Below are 27982 nucleotides of genomic sequence, written 5' to 3' on the forward strand. Positions count from 1 at the left end.
TTTCCTCGCACCCCCAGTTGCGGGAGAATGTGAAGGAGATGTTGACAGGTCGCGTTCCGCTTGACTTGACAATTTTCTCACCAGCAGTTCTTTGAACCCCTGCAGACTTGTGTCTGCCGGAAAGAGAGATACAAGGTAGGTTTTAAATCTAGGATCGAGCACGGTGGCCAAAATGTAGTGCTCTGATTTCAACAGATTGACCACCCGTGAATCCTTGTTAAGCAAATTAAGGGCTCCATCCACAAGTCCCACATGCCTAGTGGAATCGCTCAGTGTTAGCTCCTCCTTCAATGTCTCCAGCTTCTTCTGCAAAAGCCTGATGAGGGGAATGACCTGACTCAGGCTGGCAGTGTCTGAACTGACTTCACGTGTTACAAGTTCAAAAGGTTGCAGAACCTTGCACAACGTTGAAATCATTCTCCACTGCGCTTGAGACAGGTGCATTCCACCTCCTATATCGTGGTCAGTTGTATAGGCTTGAATGGCCTTTTGCTGCTCCTCCAACCTCTGAAGCATATAGAGGGTTGAATTCCACCTCGTTACCACTTCTTGCTTCAGATGATGGCAGGGCAGGTTCAGGCGTTTTTGGTGTTGCTCCAGTCTTCTGTACGTGGTGCCTGTACGCCGAAAGTGTCCCGCAATTCTTCTGGCCACCAACAGCATCTCTTGCACGCCCCTCTCGTTTTTTAAATAATTCTGCACCACCAAATTCAAGGTATGTGCAAAACAAGGGACGTGCTGGAATTTGCCCATATTTAATGCACACACAATATTGCTGGCGTTGTCCGATGCCACAAATCCACAGGAGAGTCCAATTGGGGTAAGCCATTCTGCGATGATCTTCCTCAGTTGCCGTAAGAGGTTTTCAGCTGTGTGCGTATTCTGGAAAGCGGTGATACAAAGCATAGCCTGCCTAGGAAAGAGTTGGCGTTTGCGAGATGCTGCTACTGGTGCCGCCGCTGCTGTTCTTGCGGCGGGAGTCAATACATCTACCCAGTGGGCTGTCACAGTCATATAGTCCTGAGTCTGCCCTGCTCCACTTGTCCACATGTCCGTGGTTAAGTGGACATTGGGTACAACTGCATTTTTTAGGACACTGGTGAGTCTTTTTCTGAGGTCTGTGTACATTTTCGGTATCGCCTGCCTAGAGAAATGGAACCTAGATGGTATTTGGTACCGGGGACACAGTACCTCAAACAAGTCTATAGTTGGCTCTGCAGTAATGATGGATACCGGAACCACGTTTCTCACCGCCCAGGATGCCAAGGCCTCAGTTATCCGCTTTGCAGCAGGATGACTGCTGTGATATTTCATCTTCCTCGCAAAGGACTGTTGGACAGTCAATTGCTTGGTGGAAGTAGTAAAAGTGGTCTTACGACTTCCCCTCTGGGATGACCATCGACTCCCAGCAGCAACAACAGCAGCGCCAGCAGCAATAGGCGTTACACTCAAGGATGCATCGGAGGAATCCCAGGCAGGAGAGGACTCGTCAGAATTGCCAGTGACATGGCCTGCAGGACTATTGGCATTCCTGGGGAAGGAGGAAATTGACACTGAGGGAGTTGGTGGGGTGGTTTGCGTGAGCTTGGTTACAAGAGGAAGGGATTTTACTGGTCAGTGGACTGCTTCCGCTGTCGCCCAAAGTTTTTGAACTTGTCACTGACTTATGATGAATGCGCTGCAGGTGACGTATAAGGGAGGATGTTCCGAGGTGGTTAACGTCCTTACCCCTACTTATTACAGCTTGACAAAGGCAACACATGGCTTGACACCAGTTGTCCGCATTTCTGTTGAAATACTTCCACACCGAAGAGCTGATTTTTTTGGTCTTTTCACCAGGCATGTCAATGGCCATATTCCTCCCACGGACAACAGGTGTCTCCCCGGGTGCCTGACTTAAACAAACCACCTCACCATCAGAATCCTCCTTGTCAATTTCCTCCCCAGCGCCAGCAACACCCATATCCTCCTCATCCTGGTGTACTTCAACACTGACATCTTCAATCTGACTATCAGGAACTGGACTGCGGGTGCTCCTTCCAGCACTTGCAGGGGGCGTGCAAATGGTGGAAGGTGCATGCTCTTCACGTCCAGTGTTGGGAAGGTCAGGCATCGCAACCGACACAATTGGACTCTCCTTGTGGATTTGTGATTTCGAAGAACGCACAGTTCTTTGCTGTGCTTTTGCCAGCTTAAGTCTTTTCATTTTTCTAGCGAGAGGCTGAGTGCTTCCATCCTCATGTGAAGCTGAACCACTAGCCATGAACATAGGCCAGGGCCTCAGCCGTTCCTTGCCACTCCGTGTGGTAAATGGCATATTGGCAAGTTTACGCTTCTCCTCCGACGATTTTATTTTAGATTTTTGAGTCCTTTTTTTACTGATATTTTGTGTTTTGGATTTTACATGCTCTGTACTATGACATTGGGCATCGGCCTTGGCAGACGACGTTGATGGAATTTCATTGTCTCGGCCATGACTAGTGGCAGCAGCTTCAGCACGAGGTGGAAGTGGATCTTGATCTTTCCCTATTTTTGGAACCTCAACATTTTTGTTCTCCATATTTTAATAGGCACAACTAAAAGGCCCCTCAGGTAAACAATGGAGATGGATGGATACTAGTATACTTATGGATGACGAGTGACTGACGACACAGAGGTAGCTACAGCCGTGGACTACCGTACTGCGTCTGCTAGTATAGAGATGATAATGATATAAAAAATATATATATATCACTACTGCAGGTATATATAATATAATGACGGACCTGCTGAACACTGTCAGCAGACTCCTAAACTACTAGTATGAAGAAGATAGAAAAAAAAAACCCACCACAGGTAGGTATACAATTATGGACGAGCACTGACGACACAGAGGTAGCTACAGCCGTGGACTACCGTACTGCGTCTGCTAGTATAGAGATGATAATGATATAAAAAATATATATATATCACTACTGCAGGTATATATAATATAATGACGGACCTGCTGGACACTGTCAGCAGACTCCTAAACTACTAGTATGAAGAAGATAGAAAAAAAAACCCCACCACAGGTAGGTATACAATTATGGACGAGCACTGACGACACAGAGGTAGCTACAGCCGTGGACTACCGTACTGCGTCTGCTAGTATAGAGATGATAATGATATAAAAAATATATATATATCACTACTGCAGGTATATATAATATAATGACGGACCTGCTGGACACTGTCAGCAGACTCCTAAACTACTAGTATGAAGAAGATAGAAAAAAAAACCCCACCACAGGTAGGTATACAATTATGGACGAGCACTGACGACACAGAGGTAGCTACAGCCGTGGACTACCGTACTGCCTCTGCTAGTATAGAGATGATAATGATATAAAAAATATATATATATATCACTACTGCAGGTATATATAATATAATGACGGACCTGCTGGACACTGTCAGCAGACTCCTAAACTACTAGTATGAAGAAGATAGAAAAAAAAACCCCACCACAGGTAGGTATACAATTATGGACGAGCACTGACGACACAGAGGTAGCTACAGCCATGGACTACCGTACTGCGTCTGCTAGTATAGAGATGATAATGATATAAAAAATATATATATATCACTACTGCAGGTATATATAATATAATGACGGACCTGCTGGACACTGTCAGCAGACTCCTAAACTACTAGTATGAAGAAGATAGAAAAAAAAAATCCACCACAGGTAGGTATACAATTATGGACGAGCACTGACGACACAGAGGTAGCCACAGCCGTGGACTACCGTACTGCATCTGCTAATATAGAGATGATAAAGATGATAGAGATGAACAAAAAAATATATAACACTACTGCAGGTAAATATTTATATAATATAATGAATGACGGACCTGCTGGACACTGTCAGCAGAATGCGTTTATAGAATAAAAAAAAAAAAAAACACCACAGGAGTGTTTAACTTTTTCAGGCAGACAATATACTGGTGGTCACTGGTCAGTCACACTGGCAGCAAAAGTGTGCACTGTACTCCTGCTATAACTGCACCCCAGTCTCCCCCACAATTCAGCTGTGTGAGCAGTGAGCACTCAGCACAGTCAGATATACATATAGATGATATTATCATGCAGCACACTGAGGCTGAGCACAGATATGGTATGTGACTGTGTATCGTTTTTTTTCAGGCAGAGAACGGATTATATTAAATAATAAATAAAACTGGTGGTGGTCAGTCACTAGTAACTATCAGCAAAACTCTGCACTCTGAGTACTCCTAATGCTCCCCAAAATTACTAAGTAATCAACTCAAGTGTCTCTATCTATTCTAACGGAGAGGACGCCAGCCACGTCCTCTCCCTATCAATCTCAATGCACGTGTGAAAATGGCGGCGACGCGCGGCTCCTTATATAGAATCCGAGTCTCGCGATAAAATACGAGCCTCGCGAGAATCCGACAGCGGGATGATGACGTTCGGGCGCGCTCGGGTTAGCCGAGCAAGGCGGGAAGATCCGAGTCTGCCTCGGACCCGTGTAAAAAGGCTGAAGTTCGGGGGGGTTCGGATTCCGAGGAACCGAACCCGCTCATCTCTAGTATACACACTAGGTGATTCGCTCCAGGAGCGACATCGCCTATTGTATACCCTCCCTGGCTGGGCTCACCTGATGTGGACATACACACTGTGTGATATCGAACAGTGACGTCATGCCACGGCCAGGCCGAACATGCAGCATCTGATGGTATCATCGGATTGAGCTACATGCACAGCAGACAGATCCCCGTGACTGCACATCAGCCGTCGTCTGCAGCATACACACTGGGTGTTATCGCTTAGGATGGTAAAAATGAGCGATATCACTTACTATATCACCTAGTGTGTATGGGCCTTAAGACTGAATATATTTTGAGAGCTCTTTGAGATGTAGGAAGCGGTGGTAGTGTTAAGGGTTTTGTAGGACAGGTGAGTCATTTAAATTAGATTCTTGGGGATACTTGGAGCCAGCCATGCAAATCAGTGTGGTGGATGTGGCATGATGAGAAAGGAAGCTCAGTGTTGCTTTAGTATTTAATATGGATTGTGGACAGATGGATAAGAGTAATACCACCTAAGTGGAGGTTGCAGTAGCCAAGCAGTGGTGAAAATAAGGGTGAGGCCACCCAGCAACCCACCACCCACCATCAGATCTCCGTCAGCCTCCTCCATCACAGGCAGCAGCCCATGAGAGCCAGGTTCAAGAGCTGCTAGTGTTCTGACACATGGGCGCAGGGGCGGGGGCAGAGTAATGAATCACAGATGTAGAGCTCTGATAGGCTCTATATAAACACAGCAGTCTCTGGCTCTGTCCCATTCAGGAAGTCTCTGGGACCCAGCATCAGGTATGCTATACCTCCATACACCCCCCTTCCCATCAAAGCAGCTGCTGAACCTGGTCTGGCTGTCACCATTGTTTCACAGCATTAACAAGAAAGATCAAATGAGGGGGAGGGAGTGACTGCTGTGCTGCTCCCAGCAGGTGCCACAGCTAGGCACGTGCCTTGTGTGAAATCCTACACTGTAGGCAAAGTTGGAGAGGAGCAGTGGTGCCGAGAGAGGGGGGAGAGGGTACAAATTACCAGGGCCCAGGTCTGATGGAGGGGCCAGTGAGGGTCCCGGGCTTCCTCCCCCTTAACTGGCAGCAGCAGCTACAGCTCTTCTCCTAAGCCCAGCACATGCTGCTGACTGCTGGGCTGGAGTGTGGCCATGGTGGTGCTTAAAATAAAATTTGGGGGGTATTTTTTCAAAAGGTGCATGACTACGCCTCCTGTGAATAGGTCACGGCCCCTGAAAAGTACCTCGGCCCAGACATACTATCTATCTATATACAGTAGATACGTGTGTGTGTGTGTGTGTGTGTGTGTGTGTGTGTATATATATATATATATCATGGCTGGCACCCTGTCCAAAATACTGCGCAATTTCCTGGGTGCCCTTAGTGGGATGACAGGTAGTATAAGCAGAAATACTGTGGCATTCTCGGAACTTACTAATGTAACAATATATTCTGGTGATGACCACTAATGTGCAAGTCAACATTTCAGTTTATTCAGCTTTAATCATAGTAAGTCCTGAAAGTTGTGTGGCATTTCTGCATATACTATATGTTTGTGTGTTTATATATGTGTGTGTGTGTGTGTGTGTGTGTGTGTGTGTGTGTGTGTGTGTGTGTGTGTGTGTGTGTACAGTGATTGCACTTTCACGCTATAGGGCATCTTTTATCCAAAAATGACAATGGAGGATCCATTTTCACAAACTGATGGTGTTCCAGGGAATGCGCTCTGCAACCAATGCAGCTTTTATGTGACTGTCCCACCATCCTAATGGTGAACACTTTTGTCCCAACTGCTGGGAGGTATGTCATGCTCCTGTGAGTACATTCCTCCCAACATGACCCTCTCCAGGAGGGGCAGAATGCTCTGCTTCAGGACTTCCTTCTTACTGTATGATTGCCATCACCTGTAGTGAAACACCTTTCTCATCTATTACCTGTTCAACACAGGTGCCGGCAATCATACATTAAGAGACAAATCCAGAAGCAGAGCATTTAGTATGTGAGTGGGGAAATATTTGTAGAGTGACACGACTGGGAGAAACACAGAATATGAAAAATAATTCAAGTGTGACACCAAGGAAGTGGTTTTATATCATTTTTGAAATTTCAAACATTGTCAGTATGTGTATCTGAAATGGAGGTTAATGCTTATATTTTTTTACATTTAAATGACTCATTAATATTTAGAATTTTTAATAAAATCCAAATAATTAGATATTTTCTAAAAATCAGTCTATGTATTAGAAGGTTTTATTTTGTATTGAATGTACCAATATGTAAATGACAAAAAAAAATATCTTACCACACTTTCTAGCTACATGCAGATGTAGCATGCTGCAACATGGCTTACTGCATGGCATGCTGGGCTGCAACTATTCTCAGCCAACGATCGCTCCAAATATTTCGAATGGAATTAATTGAGCGATCCCCAGCTGCGAATAGTCACATCCTGGCACGCCATGCAGGATTGCAGTAAAAGGAGCATGGCTACATCTGTACTGCTTCTGCCATTCTAGGACCAAGAGATTGCTACTATTTGTCAGATTAGATTAGCAGCTATAAAATGTACCATAACATCATATTTTGCCTCCCATCACCTGACAAACATTACCACTGGCTCCTGGTCCAAATGTCATTATTGTTCTATTTTCGTCTCCCCACACACAGGAAAATTAGGACATCTTGCAGGTGAGAGATTTAGAAATCTGTGCTGTATAATGGTATGGTCTAAAACATGTAGTTCCATTTTCCACAGAGTGATATTTGCAAATATCCCTGTAGGAGCCACCATTTTGCTTTCCCTGAAAAAGAAGGTAGTCTTCTCTTCTACAGCACTGGGCAAAATTCCTCATTTTAGCTCAGAAAAGAGATCTGTCAGGTCAGGTGTTTTACCCTGTCTACACTGCCGCCGAGAGGAGGGAGCAGATACTGATTACCCGGGCTTGTTGAAGGGGCCCAGTGGCCCCTTTCCTTGCTCAGGAAAGTGAGCCCTCCCTCCTCCTCAGTGCCATCTTCTCAGGGACATCTTATGGAAGTTGGTGTCTGTCAAGGAGGAGGGACCCACTTCCAAGGAAAGCTGCTGATGTGCCCCCCCCCTCCCCTCCCTGTTGGTCTCTGTATCATGTCCCCCTGCGGAGGACCGTCGCCACTCAATTACTTTTTGGGATATAGATTTTTTTTTGTAGGGGTCTGTCCATGACCCCTTAATTAGGTAATGTCCCCTAAAGTATCCGGACCTGGTGCCACTCTCTACGGCCCTGCCTGTGTGATCAGGTCATGGAACAAGTGTACTAAAGGGAAGAGTGTCAAATCTTCAAGATCTCTAAAACCAGCAATATCACATTAGCTTGGGTAACAATTTGTTCTTGTAAAACTCTGTTTCCATTTTTGGGCATTTAACCCCACAACTAGAAAAAAATGCTACAACTTGTTTTGGCAAAGGCCACATATTCCGCTATTTATTTGGGTGGCACGGACGGTGTAATGGTTAGCATTACTGCCTCACAGCACGGAGGTAATTTGTTTGATTCCCACCATGGCCCCAACTGTGTGGAGATTGTATATTCTCCCCATGCATGTGTGGGTTTCCTCTGGGTACTCCGGTTTCCTCCCACAATCCAAAAATATACTAGTAGGTTAATTGGCTGCCAACAAAATTAACCGTAGTATGAATGTGTGTGCATGAACATGTGGTAGGGAATATAGATTGTAAGCTCCACTGGGTCAGGGACTGGTATGAAAGGCCAAATATTCTCTGTAAAGCGCTGTGGTATATGTGTGCTCTATATAAATAACTGGTAATAATAATTTGTAAATAATACACGTGTGGTGAACTACTGGGAAGGCCTCCTGCAAACTAGGAACATCTATTTTCTTCCATTGATAGATCTATTGGATCTCCATGATCTGCAGCACTGTGGGCATCTAGCTTTTAGAATTTAAAAGCCTTCCAAGACAATGGGGTATATTTACTAAGCTCCCGATTTTGACCGAGATGGTGTTTTTTCTTCAAAGTGTCATCTCGGGAATTTACTAAACTCAAATCTTGGCAGTGATGAGGGCATTCGTATTTTTTTGGAAGTATTTTTTTGGAGGTCAACCGCTGACCGCAAAGTTCCCACCATTGGATACAATGGAGCGCATAGGCGCTACATTGTATCTCTGCCGTGTGCTGCCTCACAGACACTACAGGAGCACACAGCCAATCAGGAGGGTGCCACGACATGGCGCTCCCTGATTGGCAGAAGGGACCCTCTTTGACAGTAGTCAGGGGGGGTCCTGGCAGTCGGGGAAAGGGGTCCCATGTGAAAACATGGGACCCCTTTCAGTGCATGGTCGGGTTTCCGTTTTTTTGTTTTGCCAAGTACGTGGATTATACAAAGAACAGAAGGTACACTGGATTATGTGAGTATAATTTTTTTTCACAGGTACCCCTAGGATTCTACATGGAGAAGAGGACCGAGCCTCGTGTGAACATAGGTAAGTATGTATGTTTGGAGGTGTGCATGTATGTAATAAACTTATACTGTCACGGTGTGTGTGTCCTGTTTTTTTGGGGGTATTTTTTTAGTAGTAGTACTACAGGTACCAGCGGGCCCGGTTTTCCACCGCATGCTGGTACTTGTGGTTCTCCAAGTACCAGCTTGCGGGGAGGCTTGCTGGGACTTGTAGTACTGCTACTAAAAACAATATTCACATTTTTAACAAAAGGCTATCAGCCCCCGATCCGCCGCCCTTGGATTGGGGGGACAGCCTCGGGCTTCACCCCTGGCCCTTGGGTGGCTGGAGGGGGGGACCCCTTGATTTAAGGGGTTCCCACTCCTCCAGGGTACCCCGGCCAGGGGTGACTAGTTGGGTATGTAATGCCAGGGCCACCGGGACCAGTATAAAAGTGTCCCCCGGCTGTGGCATTATGTACCTGGCTAGGGGAGCCCGGTGCTGGTTTCAAAAATACGGGGGACCCCTACGCTTTTTGTCCCCCGTATTTTTGGAACCAGGACCAGGCGCAGAGCCCAGTGCTGGTTTATGAAATATGGGGGAACCCCTGTCATCTTTCCCCCCATATTTTGTCAACCAGGACCGGCTCAAAGAGCCCGAGGCTGGTTCAGCTTAGGGGGGGGGACCCCACGCATTTTTTTTTTAAGATTTATAACAATGTTATTTTTTTTACGAGAGGTGCACAATGAAGCCCTGCATGGATCTCACAGATCCGGCCGAGATTCATTGTGTTAATGTCGGCAGTGTTTTACTATTCACTCTCGTAAAACACTGCCAAAAAATACGAATGACATCGACATCGGAAAACACGAAAATGCAGAATACGACAGCTTAGTAAATTAGTCGTAATAAATTCAAAAAGTTGCAAATTTACACTTTCGATGTCATTCGTGTTTGAACTTTAACCTCATTCTGAAAAATACGAATTTTAGTAAATATACCCCAATTTTTTTTTAAATCAAAAACTCGAATCGAGATTTCAGTTCACTCGACCCATTTAACACCCCAGCTATGAGCAGTAGTACATTTGTTGGTGAGGAGTGCACCAGGTCATTTTATCCATAATCATGTTCCATATGTAGTTTGTTTATTTTGGCATGGTGTCAAACTATCAGCCCAGAAGGATGCCATACCCTCCCCTAAAAGCATTTACTGGACAAAGCTTTTAGAAACAAAAGAAGAAATATCAAAAGGAATGTAGTTTATCTGGAATTTTAATGGGAAAAAAAATAGAAAATATTCATATCCTTTACATTTTAACAACTGTATATACATGAATGATAAAACAAACATGCAGGTTGACATTTTGATCTAGAGCCCCACACAAGAGTGGTATACAGTACCAATTAACCAGCCATTAAACCTTATTGTGGCTTCCATATACATTTGTTTTTGCCACATTTCCATACATTAAAACATACCTTTTATAAATATCTACGGGCATGGTCAAAAAAGCATTTTCAATTATTTATTAAAAAATAAAATAATTTGTTTCCAGCCAAAATTGCAAATAATGTTTAGGGCACAAGAAAAAAGTGAATGTGTATGATGGGGATGGAGTGGGGATCCATTTTTAGTAAAAAAAAACCAAACAAACAAAACCACAAGGCAAAAAACAATCATTATTTTTTTCTTTAAAGGGTAAAAACAAGTCATTCCACAGCATAATTTCATAAATTACATGTAAGTTTGAGACACAAAAGAATGCTTTAAGTTAACCTTTGAGTTATATTCAATACTGTGCACAGTTTGTTACTAGCCTTATAGAACACCAGCCAATATAGATTAAAAGATTAACAGAACACTAAAACACTAGTTTATATAATAGCACAAAAATAGCTTTCACAAATACATATGTAAAATGGATACAAGTTGTAATCTGACGCTTTTACAGTGTCCTACAGTATTATTACTGATAACAAGCCTCCTTATAGTGAAAACACTGACCACAGAATAGTAGGCAATCTTCTACATAGCAAATGTACATATGTCAAATTCTGTTGGAGGCAGGGATTATTCTGACTTTGACATACACGGCATAATTCATAGTCACCAGCCAGATAGTGATGATGAGGATGGTTGTGTGTGTTTGGAGGGGGGGTAATGCACAACTACTTACTGCATCAAATTGGTACGTGTTGCCACAGGAGCTGCATATAGTTGCGCTCCTTTAATGAATACAGTATCAGCAAATATTTTTAGCTATTTCATATAAGGCAAGTTGTACTTTATAGTGGCCATATGAGATATGTACTACACATGGATTTTCCTTTTTTGTCTAGGCTAGAAATACAACTTGAGAAAAATGAAAGATGAGATGTCATGGCAATGGAACACCATTTGGCATGATATACCAATACTGTACAGAGACAGTTTTTACAGTACAGTATGGAAATTAACTACATGTGCTACACAGATCAGCTCGGAATCCATACCAGAAAAAGTAAAAAGTGAGAACTTCTCCCACACAAAATACAAATAAAATATATGTACAAGGCTAAAAAAAAAATCTGAAGTGTAAAATTTAAAGACATTCCAAACTAATATAATATCTAGAAATTTGAATGCATATTTTAGTTCATGGGTATGCTACAATGCTGTACAATGGAGCCACTTGAAAGCAGAACTCTTCCAGGTTTTATTAGTCAATTTCATATAAACATTTAAAATGTCCAAAAAAATTGAAGTATCTGCTTGATTTATCTAGTCTCTGTTTTATTGAGCAATAAAGCCAGTAATGGAAGCTTTAATATATCGTTTAGAATGCTGAGGTTGAACTTACAGAATTCAAAGTAATCAAGAACAGGAACTACTAGAGAAAGCCCTCTCCCTCCCACCCACTCAAACATTTTAAGGGCCACGATTTGTAATAAAAACCTTACAATTAAAAACCCATTTAAAAACATTGGCTAGATTACAAGAAATTATGCGTGCTTGTTATAAATAGGATAAATTATCTGGCTTGAAATTCATTTTAGGCAATAACAGTTTGATTAAATTAAATGGATATAAAAATGTACTAGTTAAGTCTGGGAGATTTCTGGTTTTAAAACAAGCCATATCTGTCCATGCGTACAGCTTAAAGGCCAACTCGTCCAAGAGATGGAAGACCTACTTCCAATACAAGGCAAAACATACATATGCTGCTTTATATATTACACACTTATGGAGCTTAATACAATGAATATCTACTGTAAATATACTATGGTGGAAATGAAAATCAGGTTAAAAGATTTTGAAGAGTGTATTGAAGACCAAAGACTAACTATTTCCAGACTGTAGCTCCAGAAACTGCTTATATTCTATTAAGTCTATTCCTGAGTAGTGGTCTGGATACATTTTACAGAGGATGGCAGCAGACCAGATTTCCTAGAGAAAGCTCAATCCAAGCGCGTCTTAATCTTCATTACAGTCAATAACAGAAGTGTTATGACATGCTAACATTTCAATACTTCCTAGCAAACAAAAGTCATCTAGAGACTTTTTTTTCTTCTACTGGAATTTTGCTTCTTAGGAATTCTTCTGTGTGATCTTTATGGTCACGGTTTTTGCTTCTGTGTATTCCCTCAGTCCATATTCTCCCCTGGATTAAAAAAACAACAACAAAAAAAACCAACAACATTTTAAAAATAAAATACAAGGTACTGTGCTTGAGTATGTCAAGATCTCTACTAGCAGCAAACACATGGGTGACCCAAAGCATAAAGCTTAATAGAGGCCATGATAAGAGGCCACAGTTTTATATATTTTTCCCCCTTTCTTGCTCAAAAACTAACCCCATCAGTTTATTTGTGATATCTAAAGCCTAGGTAGCTAAAGACAGGTTACCATGTTCAAAACTTCCACATTGCCCACAATGTAGAGATAACATGCATTCTGAATTTGTTTGTCAGCAAAGCTTTCCCTTCACCAGGAACTCATATTTTTGGATATTGTTCAGGAATGAAATGGTTTCTCGAGAAATTCTATACTGCACCATTAGGGCTATTTCATTGGTCTATAAAAAATTTTAAAAAAAGAGTGTGTGTGTATGTTTAGGTGACAGGTTAATTTCTATAGAGATGCTAAACATAAATCCCAAATTTACTTTAAGACTATTAAATAAATGCAGGAGATTTTCGAACCAGGCCATAATTAGTATCTTAGGTTTTTTTTAATATTATGTTTTCTTACTAAATAATCTAATTAGGGAGTATAGTTACTAAAGTGCGGGTTTTTAGAAGTGGAGAGGTTGCCCATAGCAACTGGAATCGAGCTATTGTCTTCTAGAAGATACTAGATAAATGGGTGGAATACGATTGTTGCATTGGGCAACTTCTCCACTTCTAAAAACTGGCACTGTAGTAAATATACCCCTTATTATCTTATTCTTAGTGTTTTTTTTATTTTTGTGGTATCATTTTTATTTCTTATAACTAGTTCCAGAAAAAGAAAGACTAGAGAAATTATTTCAGACTATAAGCATCTGATCACTTGTCCAAGCGAATATAATCTCGTATGAACGTGTTACTTTCATTGAGATCCGGCAACTTTTCTCTGAGTACCAGAACCTTTTCCATAGCAAAAATAAATAAATAGTGCTGGCCTTTAGAATTTAGATGGCTCACCCAGTTACACAACACAACACAACACAACACAACACAACAGAATGACATGGGGCCAAATTCAGACGTGATCGTAGTAGCAAATGAGTTAGCAGATGGGAAAAACCATGTGCACTACAGGAAGGGGGGGCAGATAAAACATGTGCAGAGAGAGTTAGATTTGGGTGGGTTATATTGTGTATATATTATGTTTGAACACACCCCACCCAAATCTGACTCTCTCTGCACATGTTACATCTGCCCCCACCTGCAGTACACATGGTTTTGCCCATCTGCTAACAAATTTGCTGCTACGATCAGGTCTGAATTAGGCCCAAGGTCATCAGCAGCGGCGACTGCAGCGCTAACCACATACAGTAGTTCAGGGGACCCACTTAGCACATATATTACATACATCATAAAATATATGTTTATATGTGCTGGCTTAATCCCCCGGAAATCAGCAGCACTGTGTCTATCAAGCACTGTGCGGCAGCCTGGACCCAGCATAAGGCTTCACACTACTTCGAAGCCTGCCCCCATACTCCCATTGGCTAGTTTCACAGGAGTCTGGGGGTGGGCTTAGAAGGAGTGGAAGCCTTATGTTTACGCCATGCCTGATAGACCCAGCACTGTCAATCCCCAGGGGAACAAACCAGCACATATATTATATACATCATAACATGTATGTTTATATGTGTTAAGTGTTTCGCCCCTGCACTTGACCTGTGGCCAGCGCTACAGCTGGTTATCAGGCAGCTCAGACAACTGCTTGACAAAATACCATCAGGGCTCCATTTAAAGTCAAATATGATGGAACAAATATGCCACTGGTATTTACCATAACTTGTCTGGTGAAATCCAGTGGTGGCTCTCTTACTTTCATCATATTTTGCGGGGTTGCAGCTGCTGTGATTGGTTACTGACTACACGCATGTGCAACAGCCATCTGCACTTGTGCATAGAACTGCAAACCAGTGGAGACTCAGTAAAGGCTGTAAGGGTTTGCCGAAGCTAGAAAGGCTTTTACCGAGTCCTTTATGCTGGCAATGACACAGAAACTACTTACACCATCTATATATAGATGATAGAAGCAGCAGAGTCTAACTAAGCTTACAGCTAAATACTGAACGAATATCATAATTCCTTTAGCGATTTTTAAGGGGGTTATGGCTCATTCTTAATTGGATCCCAACACGTTATAGTCTGCACACCAGAGGCTAGCTACAGCTTCCCATGATGGAATTATAAACTGAATGATATGGTACAAAGTAATCTTCACATTTTAGGCTGTGTTTTGCCTGAACAGCAGTATTGCTAAAAAAAACATTGGGTGGTGAAGTAGATGAATAAATTATGACAAAGTGTATCATTCAATGCATAATTATGTCTACACCCTAAACAATTAAAATAAAGACCTCTTCACATATTTACTTACATTTCCCTCCCATTTCCAGACATCTTGTATCCTCCAAATGGGCTTTGGGCATTTAAGGCATTGTAGCAGTTTATCCTAAGTTTAGAAAGACAATGGGAAGGTGTTAGGTACACATTGCATGAAACCGTTCACCTGGATAACGTGAGAAAGGCTAAAGCAGATAATGACGTAATGTGCGCTTGGTTGATTTTATGATTACTGCATGGCATTGTTAGCCTTCCACTGAATTAAACCTGACTTGCAATCCAAGTGCCCTAAAACCTCCCAGTCCAATTAATACAATATCAGATCTCATATGCCACTAAATACAGTGTCGCTGATTGAGGACTCCATTGTGTGTACAAGAATAATCAACAAGTATAATCCAGACTACCATCCCCCACCCCAAATCATGTTCAAATAATATAAAATGCCTTATTTATCACATATAAGCAATGAGGATTTAGGGCGAGTCATAGTCTGCAAACTCATTTGGGGCAGCCCCGATGCATAGTGCTGCCATGTAGATTAAGGGGTCTATTTATGACTAAGCCTTGGATGGAGATACAGTGGACAGAGATAATGGGGGTCATTCCGACCAGTTCGCACGCTGCTGTGTTTCGCAGCGGTGCGAACGGGTCGGTTCTGCGCATGCGCGGAGGCGCGTTATTACCCAGCGACGGCCATCGCTGAGCAATGACAAGAAGAACGAAGAAAGCGATCGCTCCTGCGATCGCAAGAAGATTAACAGGAGGAAGGAGTTCCGAGGTGTCAACTGACCGTTTTCTGGGAGTGGTGCAGCGAACGCAGGCGTGTCCAGGCGTTTGCAGGACGGATGTCGGACGTCAATTCCGGGACCTGACAGGCTGAAGACATCGCAGCGGGTAAGTAACTCCAGAGCTACTCAGAAACGGCACAAAATGTTTTTGCATAGCTCGGCTGCACAAGCGTTCGCAGCCTTGCTATGCAAAAAAACCCTCCCCATAGGCGGCGTCTAGTTCATCGCACGGGCAGCAAAAAGTTGCTATGTGCGATCAACTCAGAATGACCCCCAAAGTACCAGCCAATCAGTTCCTGACTGCCATGTCACAGGCTGGGTTTGAAAAATGACAATTAGTAGCTATTGTGTGGTACTTTATCTCTGTCCACTTTATCTCCACCAAATGCTTAGTAAATAGACCCCTTATTTTTGTAAAAAAAAATAAAAATTTTTTTTATGCCCTTTATGGTTTCAGAGAGATCTTGCGGGTGAAGACTGGAGGGAGAATTTATCAAAGGTGAACAGTCAGTAGGTTTGACTTCCAAACTGCTGGATGTAAAATTCAGAAGCGATTCTCACACCGCCGTCAACATGTGCCACTGAGAAATGGCTAAATCCCCAGCAGCATAACCAAAACCACCATAAAGCTACCTAGCCAGTGAGTGGATGAGCAGAAAGAACATATTTATTATTATTACTATTTATTTATTTATAAGGCGCCACAAGTGTTTCGCAGCGCATTTATGCAGGTATAACTTTTTTATGAATATAACTAAGGAGTAACAATAATGGGCTATTAGATTAATAACCCAGTATCATTTTTTTATATTAAAAATGTTGCCAACATAAAAAAAAAAAAAATGCTTGTAGGGGAAATAAATAAAAAAATGCATTTATAGTGTGGAAAAACAATAAATATTTTATGATGTGGACACCATTTATCGAGACTTTAGACATTTATTGCCAAGACCCATGTGATCTATTTTTATTGGCCCTATTAGCAATTATACAATATGGACAACTTAATATCATTAATATTAGTTTATCAAATTAATCATTAATTTTGACTAAATAATATTTACCAGATAATAAACACATAATTGCTTAAATAATAAAATACATCTTCTGACTGGCCAGAATACATAAACACCATGCTGTTTGAGCCATCTCATCTGTCACATGATGTGTAGTGTGGGGTTTTGAAAAATGGGCTTGTGGTTGTTTTGCCATTTGTAAATCCGTCAGTTTCAGAACAATAAAAAACAAACATAAATAAATACCTAAATAAATAGGGAGGAAAAAATAAAAAGAACAGTGGTTTCGACAAATGGCCCTTTAGTGCATTTTTCTCCCTATGTTTCTCAGCATAATAGGCAAAGTGTGTAATTATCTGTAGGCAGCAATTCTGTCTCCGTACGCAAAGAAAGGGCTACCATGAAAATTCCTGCCTCATAGAACTATACCTTTATTATAAAAATCAGTATTATTTTAGGTCTTTATTTTACAAAAGAGTTAAATGCCAAGATGTGGAGCATTTCACAGAAGTACTCTCCATTTACCTCTGCGAATAGCATAAATTCCTTACAGTCCCAGAGCACAAACTCAAGGGAGATGCAATTCTCAATTTAGTGTTCTGGTAAAAACCCATAGCACCAATTCCATGTGTACATTAATTGCAACATTCAAGCTATAGTAGTTCTTTAAAAAGCTCCTTGGGCTAAAAGCTACGTAAATAACACTGCCTTAAATAACTTGGAACCAACGTCATGTGTGCTTTAATTAGGATTCATTGGTAATAAAAAGTATTTTCATGAACTTGGAAAGGCTAATTTTGATCTGCATTTTTAAGAAAAGGCCCACAGGCAGAAAATACCAGCCCTGCTTACTTCACCAACAACTACATGTTGGGGGAAATAAAAGAATGCACATTAATAAAGGCTGATCCTACAGGATGTTGCAAAATACTTTGAGATCTTGAATATTATTATCTGCACTAGCTTTTGCAATGTTCCTAGATTACAGAGATTGGGTCAAGCAGGGCCAAGATCTATCTAGTTTCAGGAATCACCAGGCCTTGCATTTTATTGAAGAGAACCCTCACACAGTCACACAAACTAATCCAAATATTATATACACAAATTTTATGCTTTACAAATTAATCACGAGTATCAACACATAATTTCTGTAGTGTTCCAGAAATAGTCCTACCACACAGTTCCAGCTTGCATTGCAGATGACACGGTAAGGGCCTTGTTGATATCGTTGGTGAATACAGCTGCAACTAACCCGAAGTCAGAATTGTTCGCCCTATCTATGACTTCCTCCATGGTTTTAAACCTTAGTATTTGTTGTACAGGTCCAAATATCTGTAAAAAGCAATTTTAAAGTTTAAACATTTACTGTACATGGAATTTCAAATGTGTTATATCCAATAAGAGCCTCTTTAAGCCATCAGCGGACACAGGGTAATGTTTAAACCACTTTTCCCAAACCCTTTGCAAAAACAGTAGGTAGGTAGTTAACAGTACCATGTACCAAGTTTATTTCGCCAGAGTAGTGCAGATTTAGGATGTAAATGTTCACCCAGATTAGGGTATATGAAAGAGTGCTTCAGTGGTTTACATTTGGTACATCCCTTTTGATAATGTTATAGGCTGATCTTTGGTTTAGGATTAAATATAAGAGAATGTGCAAATCTAGTGATTGAGGTCATTTACACAGCTAGAACATTTGATGCAGTACTTGTTAGTATTAGAATGGTTCTGTTAATAAATTGTTAGGATTACAATATTGTTCAAAGAGTTGGTTCACGATCTAAGAAACCAAGGTTGTAACTAAGGTGTCTATTTACTAAGCCATGGATGTACCAGCCAGTCAGCTCCAAAACAAGTCACAGGCTGTGCATGAAAAATGACAGTTAGGAGCTGGTTAGCTGGGACTTCATCTCCATCCAAGACTTAGGGGTATATGCAATTGCGGTCGAATTCCCGAAATTGTCGAAAAACGGGACTTTTTCGCCCCAAAAAAAAAATTTGACAATGCAATTCAGTACTTTCCGTCAAAAAAACGGACTTTCAAAATTCAACTTTTTGAAATTCGACATTTGTCAAATTCGACTTTTCTGCAATGGTACAAATGCGGCAATTCGACAAAAGTATATTCAATTGAAGTTTGGAAATTCGACAACAATGCTTTTAGACAGTAAATTCATCATTTTCAATCCGCCACACTTTGGTGGGTGAATCTAATAAAAAAAATTTAAAACATGTTTTTTTGTGTGTTTTTTTTAATGGTAATAGCATATCTATTTATATTAGAAGGGATTAGGTACTTGGTTTGTCTTTTTGGGAGGCACAAGTATTATTTAGATATTTTTAAAAATATTATTATTTTTTTTTTTTAAATGGAATGGTAAAATGCCGAAAAAAAATGGCGTGGGGTCCCCCCTCCAAAGCATAACAAGCCTCGGGCTCTTCGAGCCAGTCCTGGTTCTAAAAATCCGGGGGGGGGGGAAATGGACAGGGGATCCCCCGTATTTTTAAAACCAGCACCGGGCTCTGCGCCTGGTGCTGGTGCAAAAAATACAGGGGACAAAAAGAGTAGGGATCCCCCGTATTTTTTACACCAGCATCGGGCTCCACTAGCTGGACAGATAATGCCACAGCCGGGGGTCACTTTTATACAGCGCCCTGCGGCCGTGGCATTAAATAACCAACTAGTCACCCCTGGCCGGGGTACCCTGGGGGAGTGGGGACCCCTTCAATCAAGGGATCCCCCCCAGCCACCCAAGGGCCAGGGGTGAAGCCCGAGGCTGTCCCCCCCATCCAAGGGCTGCGGATGGGAGGCCGATAGCCTTGAGAAAATGTAAAAAATATTGTTTTTTCCAGTAGCACTACAAGTCCCAGCAAGCCTCCCCCGCAAGCTGGTACTTGGAGAACCACAAGTACCAGCATGCGGGAGAAAAACGGGCCCGCTGGTACCTATAGTACTACTGGAAAAAAAATACCCAAATAAAAACAGGAGACACACACCTTGAGAGTAAAACTTTATTGCACACCTGCCGACACACACATACTTACCTATGTTGACCCGCCGACTGCCACGTCTCCAGATCCGACGATCCGGGGTACCTGTGAATCAAATTATACTCACCTCAATCCAGTGTCCAGATATAAATCCTCGTACTTGGCAAAACAAATAAACGCACACCCGGACCAGCGGACTGAAAGGGGTCCCATGTTTTCACATGGGACCCCTTTCCCCGAATGCCGGGACACCACGTGACTCCTGTCACAGAGGTCCCTTCAGCCAATCAGCGAGCGCAACGTCCTGGCACTCTGCTGATTGGCTGCACGTCTGAGCTGTCAGACAGCGCTTCGCAAAGCCTCTACATTATACTCAATGGTGGGAACTTTGCGTCAGCGGTGAGGTTACCCGCGGTCAGCGGCTGACCGCGGGTAACCCCACCGCTGATGGCAAAGTTCCCACCATTGAAAGTAATGGAGAGGCTTTGCGATGCGCTGTCTGAGGTCACACGCGCTTACAGCTAATCAGGTGAGTGCAACGAAGTAGCGCTTCCTGATTGGCTGAAGAGACCTCTGTGACAGGAGTCACGTGGTGTCCCGGCATTCAGGGAAAGGGGTCCCATGTGAAAACATGGGACCCCTTTCAGTCCGCAGGTCCGGGTGTGCGTTTATTTGTTTTGCCAAGTACGAGGATTTATATCTGGACACTGGATTGAGGTGAGTATAATTTTATTCACAGGTACCCCGGATCGTCGGATCAGGAGACGTGGCAGTCGACGGGTCAACATAGGTAAGTATGTGTGTGTCGGCAGGTGTGCAATAAAGTTTTACTCTCAAGGTGTGTGTCTCCTGTTTTTATTTGGGTATTTTTTTTCCAGCAGTACTACAGGTACCAGCGGGCCCGTTTTTCTCCCGCATGCTGGTACTTGTGGTTCTCCAAGTACCAGCTTGCGGGGGAGGCTTGCTGGGACTTGTAGTACTACTGGAAAAAACAATATTCTTTACATTTTCTCAAGGCTATCAGCTTCCCATCCGCAGCCCTTGGATGGGGGGGACAGCCTCGGGCTTCACCCCTGGCCCTTGGGTGGCTGGGGGGGGGCCTTGATTGAAGGGGTCCCCACTCCCCCAGGGTACCCCGGCCAGGGGTGACTAGTTGGTTATTTAATGCCACGGCCGCAGGGCGCTGTATAAAAGTGACCCCGGCTGTGGCATTATCTGTCCAGTTAGTGGAGCCCGATGCTGGTGTAAAAAATACGGGGGAACCCTTATCCTTTTTGTCCCCCGTATTTTTTGCACCAGGCGCAGAGCCCGGTGCTGGTTTTAAAAATACGGGGGATCCCCTGTCCATTTTCCCCCCAGATTATTAGAACCAGGACCGGCTCGAAGAGCCCGAGGCTGGTTATGCTTTGGAGGGGGGACCCCCACGCCATTTTTTTCCGTGTTTTTTCCCGTTTTTACCCGTTTTTAAAAAAACGGAACAAAATCCGTCAAATCGGGCGTTTTTCGTCAGCGGGACTGTCGAATCCGTTTTTTATTGCATATGGTCAATTTCGGCACCCACTTGCCGAAATTAGACTGTCGAATTGTGTCGAATTGAAAAACGGCCGAAAAATTGCCGCGATTCGCCGCTAATTGCATATACCCCTTAGTAAATAAACCACCTTAGTACCTATTTCCAGTTATCCACACTCTGTTATTACTACTAATATTGTATTGTTATTCAGCTAGTCAAGATTGGTTTAGCAAAGACATGGGTTGGTGTTGTCAGGGAGCGCACATCCTCAGAATGCACTGTGTAATGCACATTGCATTGTAATGCTGGTATATTATGAAGTAGGCATAGTGTATATGAGAAGAGGCTACAAAGCTTCTGTCCTGTCCATGGCACAAGTTAGCAATCTGAGATCAGATTAGTCTTTGTAATTATTTTGATCCTTTATTTATATGGCGCCACAAAGGTTCCGCAGCGCCCAATTACAGAGTACATAAGTAATTAAAACAGGAAAACAGCAACTTACAGTTGAAGACAATATAGGACAAGTACAGGGTAAATAAACATAGCTACATCAGCAGATGACACTAGAATAAGTATCAGGTGGCAGAAGACTGCTGGATTTGGTGCAGTTGATTATTAAAGTAAGAAAAAGGATAAGCACATGAGTGAAGAGGGCACTACTCGTGAGAGCTTACATTCTAAAAGGGGAGGGTTAGACAGACAGGGGTGACACAGACGGGGTACATAGGGAGCGTGGAACAGAGGGTTAGGATGAGATTTGGCTGGGTTTGGTGAAGTAGTGGATTTTGAGAGCCCGTTTGAAATTTTGTAGAGAGGTGGAGAGTCTGAGGGGAGGAGGTAGGGAATTCCAGAGAAATTGAGCAGCGCGTAAAAAATCTTGGAGGTAGGAGTGGGAGGAAGTAATCAGTAGGCAGGAGAGTTGGCGTGCATTAGCAGAGCGAAGAGGACGGCTGGGAGTATAAAGGGAGATAAGGTCAGAGATGCAAATGGGAGAGGAGTGGGTGAGGGCTTTATAAGTGAGTGTGAGAAGCTTGAAACGGATTCTGCAAGTGAAGGGGAGCCAGTGAAGGTCTTGTAAGAGAGAAGAGGTGGACGTAGTGTGTTTGGTGAGGAAAATGAGCCGGGCAGCAGCATTAAGGATAGATTGGAGTGTAGAGAGGTATTTGTCAGGAATGCCAGTCAGGAGGAGATTACGGTAGTCCAGTCTGGAGATGACAAGTGAGTGGATAAGGGTCTTAGTAGCATCCTGGGTCAGAAAGGGTCTGATCCTGGAAATATTTTTTAGATGAAAATGGCAAGTTTGTGAGAGGTGCTGAATGTGTGGTTTGAAGGAGAGGGAGGGGTCAAGGATTACTCCAAGACAGCGCATTTGGGGACAAGAGGAGATAGTAGTGCTATCAATAGATAATGATATTGTAGGAGGTGAGGAGGGAGGGAAGATTATCAGCTCAGTCTTAGACATGTTAAGTTTAAGAAAGTGCTGGGACATCCAAACAGAGATAGCAGAGAGACAGTTGGAGATACGAGTGAGGAGAGCAGCGGAGAGATCTGGAGAGGACAGATAGAGTTGAGTGTCACCAGCATAGAGATGATATTGGAAATCAAAAGAACTAATGAGCTTACCTAGTGAGGATGTATAGAGAGAGAAAAGAAGAGGACCAAGGACAGAACCTTGGGGTACACCTACAGTTAGTGGAAGTGAGGGGGAGGGGGATTCATGAGAGGAGACAGAAAGTGAATGGTCAGAGAGGTAGGAAGACAGCCAAGAGAGGGCAGTATCACGCAGACCAATGGAGTGAAGGATTTGCAGTAGGAGAGGGTGGTCCACAGTGTCAAAAGCAGCAGAGAGATCAAGAAGTAGAGCGTATTGGCCCTTAGATTTAGCAGCATGGAGGTCATAGCAGACTTTTGTAAGGGCAGTTTCAGTGGAGAGGAGAGGACGGAAGCCAGACTGGAATGGGTCAAGCAGTGAGTGTGAAGTAAGAAAGGAAGTAAGGCAGTTGTAGACGATACGCTCAAGGAGCTTGGAGGCAAAGGGGAGAAGAGAGACAGGTCGTAGTTGGAGAGAGTGTTTGGATCCAAGGGTAGGTTTTTTAAGAATAGGAGAGATGAGTGCATGCTTGAAGGCAGAGGGGACAGTGCCTGATGAGAGGGAGAGATTGAGAAGGTGGGAAAGATAAGAAAAGGCAGAAGGAGGGAGGTAGAGGAGGTGGCGGGAGGGGATAGGGTCAAGTGGGGAGGTGGTGAGGGGACAGGAACGAATGAGGGCCATGACTTCCTCACCAGATGCATGGTAGAAAGATGTCAGAGTTGGTGAGAGGGATGGGAGGAGGCTGTTTGCTGATGGTCTGGTGTGATGTAATGTCCTGACGTATGGAATCAATTTTGGATGTGAAGTAAGTGGCAAAGTCAAGAGCAGAGAGTGAGGAAGGGAGACGAGGTGGGCAGAGGAGCGAGTTGAGAGTGGCAAAGAGGCACCAGGGGTTGGAAGACTGGGAAGAGAGGAGGTTCTTGAAGTATGACTGTAATGGTGGATGTAGAGATTTTACCTCCTCTTTGGCGATTCTCATGTCATCTGCTACATTTGAGAATACAGTAGGTTCTATGAAGAATCCTTTTCTCCCTAGTGATTTGCCACCACATTCCAGTTTAGCACCTTCAGCAATGCCACTCTGAATCATTTCCAGGATTTTATTGTATTGTTTCTTGTCAGTCTAAAATAGAAACAATTGCAATGCATATACAAGTGTTAAAAAAGAATTTATCTAGCATTTCTTTCTAGTTTCAATCCCACTTAAAGAAGTGTAGCCCGTTTTTTGCCACCACTTTAAATTAAGTTTTAATTGGTAAAAGCATATAATCAGCTTTCCTTTTAGCACATCATCATCATCATCATCTGAACTAGGATTTTAGTGACCTTCCAGCATGAGCATTTGATGGACAGTGTGAAAAGCATGGCGAGGAGTGAATTGTTGGAATCTGCTATATTCCCAATAACTGTAACGTTGTGGGAGTGGCGCAGGATTCTTCAGCATATTACCCATTCCTTCATACATATGATGGTCATATAGTGATTTGTACCACACTATTCTACTACATCAGTTCTATGAACCCAAAGTGTGAAATACATGCTCAAAGCAATATTTTACCATGGAATTTGTTAACTTGGTATGATTTATTTATTGTAACAAGGAAATAACAAACATCCCTTTAAAACTGTAATGTATACTTGTTTATACATTTTACAAAAGAACACAATTGATTCATAACTATTTACTGTAGTGTAGGTATACTAGGTACCCTCTGTTGGTACACTGGTGACAGTGCAAGTTATAGTACTACTGGTGAAACATGGGGAAACTTGGAAGTGGGTAACAGACACAAAATGATAGTTCAGTTTGGGAATACCTGAGGGCCTTGTTCTGTAGTTGGATCAAAAGGACTTCCAACTATTCTTCTCTTTGCACGTTCAACACTCCTCCGGACAAACTCATCATAGATGGAGTCCTCCACAAATGTTCGGGAGCCTGCAGTACAGCACTGTCCTTGGTTGAAGAAGACACCTTGGTGTGCCTGTTCCACAGCATAGTCCACTGCAAGAGATAATATAAATGGTAACATAAATATACAAGATGAACTAAACAGCTGGTGACCTGCTCAATCATACATCCCAACAGTGTCAATTTAGGCAAGACCGTGCCAAATGGTCTCTGTTGCCTCGTGGGAAAATTGGCGGTGTCTCCTATTCACTGATTGTCTGTTCTGAGGAGTGCCACGCATACCTGGTGTTTGGGGGGCAGGAGACAGCCATACACTTCATCCCCAATTCAGGGATCTTGAGCATCAGGATACAATATTGTATATAATCCACTTTTCAATGTGCATTGTGAGTATTTAAAACATACTACAGATTCAGTAATGGCGGAATAAAATATACATACAGTTATGATTAAGGGGGTAGAAATGCAAGCTCAAGTGCCGTGTAAGCTTTGTTTTTATCAGGTTAAAAACAGAACAGCATTCCCTTTTGCATATTTTTTTATCAAATCCCAGAAGGACCCAGGTAACCTCCATAAGCTATTGTACTAGTTTAATTACCTTACAGTTAAACAGTCCACACATAACTTTTATGTATGTTCTCTTTCTACACCGACACATCCTCATGATCCCAGGCCACCATTGCTGTGGGACTGGATCATACAGCTCAGTAAGAACCTTTCCAATCTGGCTGGACCAATATACAATAAGTAGCACCTATCCTTGTTTAGCAATGCCTATTTCCTATAGATTGTAAGCTTGCGAGCAGGGCCCTTTAACCTCTTTGTTTGTCTGTTATTACCCAGTTTTATTACTGTATATATCGGTTTTGTTCACATTTGTAAAGCGCAACGGAATATGCTGGCACTATATAAGTAAATGTTAGTAATGATTATAATAATAATAATAATAATAATAATAATAATAAAATACAGTAATCAGGGCCACAAAACAAACAAATAAAGACCTACTGCATCATAAGGAGTGAGACCAGCAGTAAATAGGACAGAAGAGAAGATCTGTCACAAAGGTCCAGTAAGAGAACAGACTTACAATCTGAATCTGCAAATATAATGTTGGGGCTCTTCCCACCCAACTCAAGAGTCACTCTTTTCAGATTGCTTCTTCCAGCTGCTTCTTGGATCAGCTTTCCGACCTAGCATAAAAAGGAGGGATATTTTATCAAATACCATGCCACTACAATAGATTTGCCTTTATTCCGCAGCTCTAGCCATTATGTAACAGCACACTAGACATACAATAACTGCTGACATTTTAGAACCAATAGACCAACATATATACATAATTTCATTACACGATATTTTTTAATCTGATAATACTTGAAAACTAACTGGTCAATCCCAGAAAAATAAGAATGTATGGTAGGAAAGACTAAAATTTGAGCAACCAAAACACAAATTCCCAGGGACAAAATCTATAAATCCTGGAGCTTTCTATACTTACCTATTCTTCTGGAATGTGTTGGAGACTTCTAGAAATGTATGCCTCCCTCCAGGATACCACTACTTTTTAGGGAATGGACAAGAACTTCATGATGCAATTAGCAGCATTGCTTTGAAGTTGATAACCCGTGATGATGCACATATCATCATGCCCCCAGCAATTATTCCTTGGTCTTCCCCAACATGATCACCTGATGAGGAGTTCCAAAATGTAGGCATGTAAGGCGGAAGTCTTATTGATGGGCTTAACACTTATTTTTAATGGATTGATGATTGTAGACAGTGTCTGACTGGCACATAAAGGAACAACTAGGGGAATGCAGTGGTAGGGGCTCAAGCTATCACAGAGTCTTGTCCAACTATAGAGAAGTCACAGCCTATGGACAATATGGATATTACAGTGCATGGCTTGTACTCATTTATAATTCTAAATATTGTAAATACTGATAGTTCATGCAGTAGGATCTACCAGATTATGAATGGTAGTGAATACACCATAGTCCTAGGTATGCATTATAAGCTAACATATGTATAATAAAGCACATGATGGATTGGGCAGCATGGACGGTGTAATGGTTAGCATTACTACCTCACAGTACTGAGGTCATGGGTTTAATTCCAACATTGCCCTAACTGTGTGTAGTTTGTATATTCTCCCCATGCTTGCATGGTCCTCCGGGTACTCCTGTTTCCTCCCACAATCCAAATGTATACTGATAGATCAATTGACTCCCAACAAAATTAATCCTGACATGAATGTGTGTGTATGTACATGTGGTAGGGAATATGGATTGTAAGATTCACTGGGGCAGGGACAGATGAGAGCGGACAAATATTCTCTGTAAAGCATTGTGGAATATTAAAATAACTGATAATAAACACCACATTAATTCACTCTATTTGATTGGTTACCCCTGTACACACCAGCCAGTGTTAAAACTCAAAAAGCATCTAACTTATTACCACTGGGATGTTTTAAGTTTTTGTAGCTTTTTACAACTACCTTGTAGTTTGCAATAGGGTATATTTTAAATGTTATTTTCACACAAGAACACATTACATTGTTAACCCAATTCCTAATTTGGTTGGCAGTAGGGTTAAATTTGCTGTACTTTCTAATATAGATATAACCCATGCACCAAACTGACCCTCTAATAGAGTAACAATGTTTCATTCGAGTACATGGTCTGACATTTGAAGAGGGGGTGAGGCTCTCAGGCACTGGAGCCCTCAGAGGAGTTCCCCTGTACCCTTGTGGCCAGTCCAACCCTGATTGTAGAGAAGACACACAGCACTATTATTAACAGTAACTGGTGGCTGCTTCCTGCATTGAGAACTACTGAATAGCCTGTGAGCTAGATTACAAGAGATCTGCGGGCTTGGTTTTCAGAAAACCGAATCCATCCGAACTTCAGCGATCCTAGGGAATCCAAGCCATGGCTCAGGTTTTCCCACCAGACTCAGATTCCAAATCGTGCTGTCCTCAATCTCATGGGTTTTGGAGTCCCTCCCGTGGTGATGCGGGCGAGATTTCGCAGCAGACGCTAGAGTAAAAGCACCACTAGACTGCCAGGGAAGAAATGGATATAATATTTATAAATTATATATATTATT

The 27982-nt window shown here is 42.4% G+C and overlaps 1 protein-coding gene across 1 annotated transcript in view; it reads right to left on the reverse strand.

The window, feature by feature from the left end:
• Nucleotides 1-10263: 10263 nt before the first annotated feature.
• The window catches only part of ALDH1A2 (aldehyde dehydrogenase 1 family member A2), a 64563-nt gene continuing 46844 nt past the window's right edge, over nucleotides 10264-27982 (reverse strand). The window contains exons 8-13 of the mRNA XM_063926168.1: nucleotides 25959-26061; nucleotides 24777-24961; nucleotides 23918-24082; nucleotides 18036-18193; nucleotides 15089-15163; nucleotides 10264-12650 (exon numbers count right to left, since the gene is read on the reverse strand). Of these exons, the coding sequence (XP_063782238.1) occupies nucleotides 12578-12650; nucleotides 15089-15163; nucleotides 18036-18193; nucleotides 23918-24082; nucleotides 24777-24961; nucleotides 25959-26061 (759 nt within the window). The 3' untranslated portion in view covers nucleotides 10264-12577. The remainder of the gene's footprint in view (nucleotides 12651-15088; nucleotides 15164-18035; nucleotides 18194-23917; nucleotides 24083-24776; nucleotides 24962-25958; nucleotides 26062-27982) is intronic.

This window comes from Pseudophryne corroboree, chromosome 6, assembly GCF_028390025.1.
Source record: "Pseudophryne corroboree isolate aPseCor3 chromosome 6, aPseCor3.hap2, whole genome shotgun sequence".
NCBI lineage: Eukaryota > Metazoa > Chordata > Amphibia > Anura > Myobatrachidae > Pseudophryne > Pseudophryne corroboree.